Raw genomic sequence first — 11111 nt, 5'->3', positions numbered from 1 at the left:
AGCCTGGAAAAACCAGCTCTGGCCTGAGCCGCTATGATGCTAAATTCTTCATGCAAACACGAGGGGGGGGCGGGGGGGGTGTTTGGGGGGACAAAGACAAGCAAATAGGAGCACCCCCCCCACCCCAAGCAGGTTCAAGTTACAGTACTTCATGAAGTCAGTGAAAGTGCTTGGACAGAGATGCTGTAACTTCACTTAACTGTGCATCTCTCGGCACTGACGGTTACCTTCCTCAGGCTCCATTTTCAGAGATTCTCATGTTTCCCAAAGCACTTAAAATCGATTTCCAGTCGTTAGACAGAGACGTTAACGATAACTGCCGCAGGGTGACAGTGTAGTATAATGGGGTAAGGAACTGCTCTCGTAACCTAAAGGTCACAGGTTCGATTTCCGGGTAGGACACCACCGTCGTACCCTTGAGCAAGGTGCTTCACCCGCACTGCTTCAGTATATATCCAGCTGTATAAATGGATGTGGAATATACATGTTACATAGAAAGTTGTGCAAGTCACTCTGGACAAGAGCGTGTGCTAACCACCTGTAATGTGATGTAATCGATGCATGGTAATGCTGAGAAAGTAACAGGCAGCCAGGAAATGAGTTGAGAATCTTCTGAACCAGGAGGAGGCCGTAATACAGACTCCGGCTGATATTTAGGCTACTGGATTCAGCTGCGCACTGAAGGAAAGAGCCGCTCGTTCTCCACCCAACACGCTCCCCGAGCCTCGGCTAATCAGGCCCCGCGCCGCTGTGCTCTAAGGTCATTGGCCCCCGGGAGTCGTCTCCCATGGCAACGGAAAACAGAACGGGCAGCCTGTGCGATCGCCACGGCGATGGCCGGCAGATTGTTTTCCAAACATTCGCCGTCCTTTCCGCACGCCCCCATAAACGCCCGCGAGGCTCGTCTAAAAACGTCTCGGCCAGCGCCGAGGAGAACTGTGAACTGCACACAGCGGCGGCTCGTCAAACGTTTAAAAAATGTTCTAGAAAAAGAGTTCAGTTTGTATTTTTTCACAGTTTGGACTGGCAAACCCGGTAGGGATCCAAGGCACTCTTGATGGTGAAGTTTAAAAGCCTTTATTAAAAGATGACAAGAAAAATTTAAAAGTGCTGGACCTCGCACGGCCTTCATCTGGATTTTAAAACGTCTGCGTGTCCGACAATAAGAGCGCATTAAAACACCAGCTTCCCGAGTGTGGAGTGTTGGGGTTAGGGTTAGGGGGAGTACTGCAATCTGCACACACTGAACATCCAGTATCGCATCACCCGGAGTAAATATTCACAATTACGCCTGAAAAACTGGACAGCCGATTGCAAAATGCACCTGGGCTTTCAAAAGGCAGGTATAAGGTTTTAACTAGTATTGCCTTCATTCTCGTATACCTGACTCTTAGCAATCAACTCCCCTTACTCCATTTAGTATTCCTGGAAAATGTTACTGTACCGTATGCTGACTGCTCCTTTCATTAAATGACAACGATACAGATGAGATACAGACACTCTTTGATTCCCAGTGTTTAAATATGTTCATTTTCCCCAATGCAATTCAAGCAGATATAGCTTTGTACATAGAGGGGTTTATTATACATTTCATTTTGCCACATTATCTATACTGCACTTCAAGATAGTGCTACAGGCATCTGTATTGGCAGCGTCAGCAAAGCTCAATTAGAATGTGCTTTTTTTATCCTCAGTTAATTTTGCTTTTATTTACAAGCTCCATTATACAAAGAGATGATGTCTTTGCTTCACTGGCTTTGGAATAAAAAAAATAAAAAAATAATTGATCTCAAAAGAGGAACTTCTAGAGGATTTTTTTAATTTTTTAATTTTTTAAATCAATTGCTAAATTCTCATTAATGATTTCAGCACTGTCTCACCCGTACGTTTATCAGCCAATGAGCTGGCAATGCAAGTATTAAGTGGTGAAGTGAAATTTTATGGTTTTAAGTCCAACTCGGAGCCTGTGGTGTAGAGAGAGGAACAGAATGTGTGAGCATTCAAGGTAAGGACAGCAATTAAAAACCATCCGCTACAGCAAACGCACAGACGGAAAAACACTCTTCAGATGTTTTTCTTCTGGACGCAGCGTAAAGGGAGTTCTCATTAAAAACCAAACGTTTGGCGACTCGATATTTACTCAAAGGATCTTTGTCTGTGTTTTGTGAGAATAAAATAGCCCCCCTGTGTCCTTAACTAAATAAATAAATAGATAGATAGATTCCAGGCCAGATTTCACATGGGACTCACGCTGTCAAGGTGGAACGGAGGGGATGTTCGATGAGAGCATCCTCTCACATCATCATCCCCAGAGGTCAGACCCGCTCCGCCTGGGGCCCCCATAACTAACACAGCAGTGAATCAGACGTTACGTTTCCACTGTCCATGTCATGCTCTCATACAGAAAGTCATTTGTAATTTGCAAAAAAAATATAACTGAAAAAGAAAAATTCACTGGCTCTCCACAGATATGGACGGAAGGGGTGGGGGGGGGGGGGCCGGGGTGCCACCAACACCGAACATTTCCCTCTAGACCCATTGCTAGAGAGACAGCCTTGCTTCCCTGTAGACCCATTGCTAGAGAGACAGCCTTGCAGTTGAAGGCAGCAACCATCACAGAGTATGAATCATTCACACCCCTGACAACGCATTTCAAACCGTGCAAAATACCCCTCCCCCCCTCCCCAATGTAGCACTGAAACCTCAGTGCCCCCCCCCCCCACCATGAAGCACTGAAAGCTGAGTGTACCCCCCCCATGTAGCACTGAAACCTCAGTGTTCCCCCCCCCCCCCCCCAATGTAGCACTGAAACCTCAGTGCCCCCCCCCCCCACCACCGTGTCATAAGACAAAGAGCCACATGTTGCTGAGCCTGCAGCCACAAGCTGATGACCCTGGAGGGCTCATTGGGCTGAGGTCAAACCCCAATGGAAACTACTGAATGGGATTTCACATACAGAGAATCAATGCATTTTCACTCAATACATTTTCAATAGATGAGTTCCACAAACAGCAAAAGCCATCGATTTGAATGATTCGAAGGCACAACGCTTTTGTAACACACTGAAAATACTTGTTCAAGCATTTTGAATAAAGAACAATGGAACTTTACACAGGTTTTATAAACAGGATAAATCGCTATGCATGTATAACACTGCATATAAGCTGCACCGAACATGGTGCCTGGTTCTAGCACAGGCCAATAACACGTCTTTCCTAATGCTGAGGCTGTGTGACATCATATATGGGATACCAGGTCATCTTTAAATTCCGAGTAGACTGTGTCGTATGGTAATGTCCATTTTTTACCAGCAGGCGGGAGTGTTGCGCCAGATATACCAGTGCCTTACTCTTCAGAGCTCAGAATGATCATCACTCCAAGACACACAGACTCCTGTTAGTTAAACTTCTCTGTGGACCCATCTTTCCCCTAATATTCCGCTTTAAGGTACAACCTGTTGCGTGTTCATTACGGAGTAGCTATGGGTAACTGCGCTGAACAAAGTCACCGCCAGTCGAAGGGAGCTGAGGCAGACCTGTTCAGTTTTGGGGAAAGATAAACAGTTCATGATTTAAAGTATCCTGTACTCACATTGCTATCAGATCAATTAACAATGCATTAGCTATGGATTCACTTATTTATGGTCCACACTGTCATTTCACTGCGATCCTTGAAGTACAGTTTAAAGGTCTGTGGCAATATAATCACAACGGTCTACAGCCCAGTAATTAAATCAAGTCAATATCCTCCATAGAAGATACAAGATATGTTTTTTTGTTCTAAAATATCAATATTTCACACTTAAAACAGCACATTAATAAATCTCATAAAAACCAAAGTAAAGGTTAGCTGTAATTTGTCTGATTTACAATGAGTCTGAAAGGGTGATCGGTGTTTGCTGTTGGGGCAATTATGAGTAAGTGTGGATATAAATGCACAAAGCCAGTACCCAAGCAACTGTTTCCATGGTTGCAAATGCTATGGATCCCGAGCCAGAATAAGAGTACAGGCCGTCTTAACTTCTCTCACAAGCAGGTTTGTTATGTTCTCCACTTCTGTTTCTGCTCAGGAGCTCCAAACATTTGTCAAGCGATTGTAATTTAATATTATGTAGTGCAGCGAAAGGGGTAAGGAACCAAAGGTTTGCAGGTTTGATTCCCGGGTAGGACACTGCCGTTGTACCCGTGAGCAAGGTACTTAACATGCATTGCTTCAGCATACATCCAGCTGTATGAATGGATGGGATGTAAATGCTATTTTAAAAGAGTTGTGCAAGTCGCTCTGGATAAGAGCGTTTGCTAAATGCCTGTAATGTAATGAACTGTAATGTCAATGCTAGATGGTGCCAATAGAAGGACCCCACTTTGTAAAAGGACCCGTAATACTGGCCCAACTTCTGGGGGAACATTTCTGCTGATCATTAAGTGCACTGCAGTCTCTCTCACCACCGGCGCCAGAATATGTCAAGTCCTCGTGGAATTGCTCAAAAATAACTGCGACCTTGCAACACCACAGACGATTACTCAGCCAGAGGACAAACCCTGTCTCATAAGCATATCATAACTGTCGTAATGAAAGCCTTTTTCTTTTTTTCCACAAATGAAGTCATTTTAATTTAATGCCCCATAAATTCACGACACCGTACAGTAACACTGTCTCATCTGTTACAGCGTTCAAGTCTTATTTAAAAAGACGGCCTATTTAAAGTTGTGGGCTTTGGTGGAAGTGGCCCTAATTTTTACAGTTAGTTCACATTAAACTTCCTAAATCCCACATTGTGCTGAATATGTATTATCAGAATGTCCTCATTATTCGCTGCCTATGCACCAGCATGAAAAAAATAATATTCTGTCTAAAAGTTCATTGTGAGTCAGCGTAGACTATTTCTGTTATAGCAGCAGTGCAATTGCACACAGACCTTCAGTGCTATCCGTACCACAGGGCTCTGCTATGGATCTTGTGATGCACATTAGTCATATTACACAACACCCAGTGCTAACCTGAAAAATCTATGTATTATTAATAAATAGATAACTAAAAATTTCTATTAAAAGTCAGATGAGGGAACAACTTCTGCTGCAGCTACACAGGCAGCAGTTTCTCATTTGTAAATCTGCAATTTAGATACGACATGAGGCAGCGGTGTAGCACAGTGGTTAGGGAACCGGAATTCTCACTCAAAGGTTGCGGGTTTGACTCCCAGGTGGGGCACTGCCGCTGTACCGCTGAGCTAAAACGCATAGCCTGATATGCAGCCGTATGCATGCTCCTGCAGCAGAGACACTCACCATCAGCTACATCCTCATCACAGACCCAGCAGCTCTCCGAGCAGCTCAGCGAGCCGCAGCCTGCAGCCTGCACGCAGAGAGAGGAGAGAGGAGCAGGGTGAACCGGAGGAGAGAGGAGCAGCATAAACACGCGAGCCTTCCTCAGGAGGAGAGAGGAGCAGCGTAAAGTGGAGGAGAGAGGAGCAGCGTAGAGAGGAGGAGAGAGGAGCAGCGTAGAGAGGAGCGTCTCCTCACCCTGGGGAGCGTAGGGCAGACGGTGGCCTCGCTCGCAGCCGGGCGCAGCAGAAGAGCCCGCTGCGTTAGCCGTTCGGCTCGGCGTGGAAACGCGGTGCGGTGCGGACTGAGCGTCGTCTCCTGCTCCTGAAACGACAGAGTCACATCGCAGAGTCACATCGCAGAGTCACATCGCAGAAAGACAGCGGCTGGCGGTCCCGCACCTGAAGCCTGGCAGCTCAGACTGGGCTCCTGTGTCCCGTCCCGCTGACGACCCCGCTCCCACGTCCTCACAGGACAGGGGCAGTGCACCGTCACCGCAGCCAAACTTCGCCGCGGGACAGGAGGGGCGCTCTAAATGGGACAGCCTGTATTTGGCAACAACATTTATTTATTATTTATTTTTTTTAAAGAAGGTGATCGTGAAGCTCTACTTGTTTTCATTAGTGGCTGAGAACACAAAATCACTACTCAATCCTCTAAGGACCCAAAAGCACAAGTTACACCCCCCATCATCACCACCTCTGTATGGGTGCATGGACACAACACAACCTGTGCTTAATTGAGAGGCACTCTGTACTTAATGTTAATTGTACAAAACCATCAGAATTAAAAATAGCACAGTTTCATCTGGCCAAACGGTTGCACATCCAGCATAAACAAGAGAAATGGACAATGCGTTAAAAATGCTAACATATTATAAACCGCGCCTACTTCTACACATCGCCAAACTTTCTCGTCATAAACAAGAGCGGTTTGGCAAGTGGAAGGCAAAGTGCCAAATTAGCACCATCCATTTCTTTCCTAATGAACTCAATTCCCAGGTGTGCAGCTGCTGTTGCAACCGCAACCAAATCACCCAGGTTGATTCGGGTAAACACCAGCTGCACAACAGGGCTATACGCAATACATAAAGTGCACACAAGACCTTACAGGTAATAGCATAACAGAAAACTTTAACGTTGCCAGGAAATAACCTTCCTAATCCGAACACAAACACACACCCTATGGTGAATATCATTGTCGAACTTGTTTTAGAAGCAAAGGGGTTTGAATAAACTAAAAACAATTGCCATTCATCCTTTCCCAGCGGCTGCCATGGCAACCGCCCCCCACACGCGCGCACACACACACACGCACACAGTCGGCGCAAAAGTGCACGCGGTCTGCGGGCTGGTGCAGCGACAGAGCGATCCAGAGATTAGAGTGTGTCCGCGCGCCCGAGCCATGCAGCACCGAGCCTATCAACCAATACTTCCCTGCGGAAACAAATACCTGCAGCAGAAATGGGACAGGACCCATTACGAAATGCATCAGAAGAAGGTATTGTCGGTTTAATTTTTTTTAGATCATTGTACTGATCTCTGAAGGCTTCAGAGTGTTTTTACAGCAACTGATTTTAATAATATATTTTTTTTAAGTAATTCAAAATTACATACCCAGAAGACTGTTTCTAAGTATCCGTGACATTGCTCTGTGTAAATAATAGTAAATATATATTCGCGTACAAATACTTGTGGCCCTTTATAATATTCTGAACTTTTATGAAGGGGACACCAAACCCACCTTTAATCGCAAAAATATAGATAAGTAGCTTATGTCTTACTGAACAGTAGACACTTCAAACTTTCCAAACATTGACGTTAACCGTCGTTCATAGAGTCTAAACACAGTGATAGTATTTTACTGTACCTAGCTAGGATAATTTGATTATGTTAGTGTATCTGGCAGGATTGTTTTTGTATGATTAGGTGTGATTCCAGTGCTAGTTTGTACTTGGTAGGATTCTTGCTTGCTGAACAAACTTACTCTACAGGGTTGGAGTCCTGATCGATGTGGTCACTTCTGGCACTACGATCCTTACTTCACTCTAGTGTTTCTTTTGCGCCTCTACATCATGAAACCTATGCACTTGTTGTACGTCGCTCTGGATAAGAGCGTCTGCTAAATGCCTGTAATGTAATGTAATGTAATGTAATGAACAGTAGACTCTTCAAACTTTCCAAACATTGACGTTAACCGTCGTTCATAGAGTCTAAACACAGTGATAGTATTTAATGACATTTTTATTGCACCGACAACATACCACTAAAGAGTTCGCGTTGTTATGGTATCCATCGAGGTTTCTTAGTTATCGAAGTCTGGATTCCAAGAATGTGCACAAACATTTATTTAACATGCATTAACTTCTTTAATGCGTTATTTCCATTAAAAGGTTACATCTGCAAAACCAACAGTAAGCACAGGCCCACCTCAAACGTACGGTCACCTTCAACTGAAACTGAAAAAGCTGAAGGTAATTAACTTCGAATTCTTTCAGTGATGTGTCACATTTCTCATTGTGACCACCAGATAGCGCTAGCACCTCAACCACAACACAAGAAACTTATCTGTTCAACATATTGTATATGAAGTGAAGGTTATTGGCATGGTATGGCATAATATTTTAGACTGCAATAACTGGATGTTTCCTTTCGTTTACTCGACAGCTTGAAGAAGAACGTATGTCTATAATCCAACGAGATAATAAAATGCTCCTGGACAAGATATCGTTCATAATGAGAACAACTGGACACATTGACAACAGAAACAACTACGAGAATAGAAGGTAACCAAACCACAATTAAAAGCTCGAAGCTCAGAAATATAACAGCCTTTCTTATGTTACCTCGTCTGCTTTAATGGTAGTTTGTGTAGGGAGAAGCGGCAGCAGGAACTCCTCCGAGTCTCGAAGGAGAACCAGGTAATTGTTGAGCGTTTATCACGGTGTGGGCCGAGATACAGCAGGCGACAGTGGCACGAGGACTGGCTAAGGACCGAAGAATACAGAGAAAGCATCGCGCGCTATCCTCGCAGCGCGAGCCTCATAAAGGTAATGTAATTACGGGATATTTCGATATGCAGGCTTCAATTAACACAACTTTCAGGTATTGCGAGAGCAATTTTCTTCCACAGAGAAGCTGAAATGTCGTAAGAATCAGCCCAACTTTGTTATGTGCAGTGTGACACTTTCTGCCTAATTTTAGTTCATACACATGTAGCCTAATATAATGTGCATGATAAACAACCGTGTTTTAGTCTCTTGCATTGATTTGACATTTTTCTTATATAATCAGTAAAAGATAAACATTATTCAAATGTAAGCTATACGCTTTGAAATGGGATTCAAACTTATAGCCTTGTGATAATAATCCAGTCCAAATCCAAGGCCATTTATACTTCCTGGTGCATTTACGGTATTCGCCTGAATCATTTTCATTTTGTATTTGCAGGCTCGCCCAAAATCCATTAAACAAGCCGCAAAGGAAGCCAAAGGAGACAAATCTGTCCAGGAGAGGAGTGGAGGAGACAACGCACCCGGTGACAAAAACAACAAAAGCGGCGAGAAAGCAGAAACAGACGAACGGAAAGGGTCAGACGGGGAACGCGATGCTGAGACGAAGAACTCGGAGAGCGATAGCGACAGCGACAAACACGACTGAACCATCCAGGAACGACTTTCATGTAACTTCACATGTATATGAAGGATGAAAATTAAAAAATCTGTTTGTAAATTGCACTGTAAATGTAGGCTCACATGAACCTTTCTATATTAAGTTTTGTCAAAGTAATTGCAGTACTTGCTATTACACAAATTTTAGACAAACATGGAACTTTGATACAAAATGTAGAGCCTATATTTACATTTTATGCATTCTAAAAAGCAGTATTAACAACTGTGAATTTGCTCTTAATTATTCTTATTCTACACATAATTAGTGCGATGTAAAAGTTAACTACCATTTCTTCATGATATAGTTTATAGCAATATTGTTGATACTCATTTTAAGTCTTCAAAACCATATAGGCTATTATATAAATCAATGTTTGTTCACATAAGAATTTCAATAACCATTTTTTTAGTGATGAACTCTAAAGTCATAAGATCACACACCATATTTTAGATGGCCATGTCTTCAAACCTTGAGAAAACATACACACACACACACACAAATAGGGTACATAATCAACAAAAAAAATGACTGACTATTCACCTGTGCAGAAGTGTAATGAGAGCTAGCAGTAAGGTATCATTAACAGACAATCTGGAGGCCAACTGTCCCGCATAATGAAGTACGGAGTCTCACAGAGACCCATCTGCTCACCTCAGGTCACAGGTGTCCCCTGTGACTTTGATGTGTGAACAGGCTGAAAGACATGCCTGTCCGGTTAGGTACACTCCTCCCACTGCCCTTGAACAAGGCCCTGGCCTCAGAACTGGAGTTGGTCCCTGGGCACTGCACTGTGGCTGCCTACTGCTCCTAAGTACTGTAACTAGGATGGGTTAAATGCAGAGGACAGATTACCCCACGGGGGTTCAGTAAAGTGTATGTTGTCTTATTAGCGAAGCGAGTGTTTTGAGTTATTGCCAACCATATTCCTAAAACACTCTGAAAGGGAGAGTAACCACAAATAGGCAACCCAAAATATGTTCCCCAAAAACTAAAACATAGTATAACACCAAACCAAGATGGTGAATTGTATGGTTAGTTGAGAGAATAGTCGTGAGAGGGGGGATATACGATCAGTGTGTATGGTCAACAGTGTGTATGATCTACTGTGGTTGTATTATAGCTATGCCACATAAGTGAAATTTCCTGTATAAAATATTAGGCCATATGCAATAGGTCTGTGTAGTATTCATGGTTCAGCACTCGCCTTTCAGAAAAATAAAAACAAAATCTGTCTATACATTATTTTGTGTGAAGGTCAAGCTTCAGGTGAAGGACCAGTGTGATAAAACATATTGCTTATATTAGTGTGGTCCATCATAGTAGCCTACTTATAAAAGACACACCACAAGGAGATTCCACTGCCACATCCATGCCCATTCACGCTACATTCCTGCACAGTGTGGTCAGGGAAGGCCTCTTCCTGGCAGAAGTCTCCACTCATTGGTTGAACACTGCAACATTACATTGCATTACAGGCATTTATCAGATGCTCTTATCCAGAGCGACTTACGCAACTTACACAATCAATAGACAAAGAGGAAGCTGAAACATCTAAATTAAAGTATTCTGGACCAACTGTAGGTGTAATGTTAGAAGAAAATGGTCGGACAAAATTGGGTAATGTGGGTAGATTACAATATCACTGACAACATCAAAACTTAAGACCAGACCTAAAGTATGACTGCAATAATTGAAAAATATTCTGCAAAGTCATGAATAAAAGCTAGGGTATGGGCCAGGAGGTCTGTAGACAGTCACTAAGAAAATGTGATGAGGAAAAAAAGGTAGTGCCTACCTTCGGGCTAGAAAGTTCTAGCGGATGGGGTTGCATATGTACTTGTAGGTTTTTTTTTTATTTAACCACTGTGCTTCCTTCTTACCGTAACAAACTCGTCCTGTTGCGAGGGGGGCAATGGGGCGAATACGCTATGTGGACGTAAAATAGAGCTGGCATCTGGGTGGGCCGAAAAGGAGTCTAAGAATTCCTCATTACATCCAGATTCTGGATGCGATCTCCCCATTCGGAAATCTTCCCCGTCAGTTTAGCGTTCGAAATACATTTATTACAAGTTAAAGTATAACTACGACAGGAGAGACGCAACTAAACACACTGCAC

At 43.4% G+C, this 11111-nt stretch overlaps 2 protein-coding genes across 3 annotated transcripts in view; one reads left to right on the top strand and one right to left on the bottom strand.

The window, feature by feature from the left end:
• The window catches only part of fgf14 (fibroblast growth factor 14), a 182646-nt gene extending 177109 nt beyond the window's left edge, over positions 1–5537 (bottom strand). Inside the window, exons 1-2 of the mRNA XM_035393260.1 lie at positions 5523–5537; positions 5289–5355 (exon numbers count right to left, since the gene is read on the bottom strand). Of these exons, the coding sequence (XP_035249151.1) occupies positions 5289–5291 (3 nt within the window). The 5' untranslated portion in view covers positions 5292–5355; positions 5523–5537. The remainder of the gene's footprint in view (positions 1–5288; positions 5356–5522) is intronic.
• Positions 5538–6630: 1093 nt separating this feature from the next.
• Positions 6631–10232, top strand: si:dkey-83m22.7. 2 transcript variants are annotated; one of them, XM_035393264.1, is made up of 5 exons: positions 6631–6824; positions 7717–7797; positions 7991–8109; positions 8190–8373; positions 8774–10232. In XM_035393264.1, exons 1-5 carry the CDS (start codon positions 6729–6731, stop codon positions 8981–8983), a joined length of 690 nt encoding a protein of 229 aa, XP_035249155.1. In that variant the 5' UTR covers positions 6631–6728; the 3' UTR covers positions 8984–10232. The 2 variants fall into 2 exon arrangements, with proteins under 2 accessions (XP_035249155.1, XP_035249153.1); XM_035393262.1 differs by having other exon boundaries at positions 8184–8373.
• The last annotated feature ends 879 nt before the right edge of the window (positions 10233–11111 follow it).

This window comes from Anguilla anguilla, chromosome 15, assembly GCF_013347855.1.
Source record: "Anguilla anguilla isolate fAngAng1 chromosome 15, fAngAng1.pri, whole genome shotgun sequence".
In the NCBI taxonomy this organism is placed as follows: domain Eukaryota; kingdom Metazoa; phylum Chordata; class Actinopteri; order Anguilliformes; family Anguillidae; genus Anguilla; species Anguilla anguilla.
The sequence above is the reverse complement of the archived record's forward strand: the minus strand, read 5'-3'. Positions and strand labels throughout refer to the sequence as shown.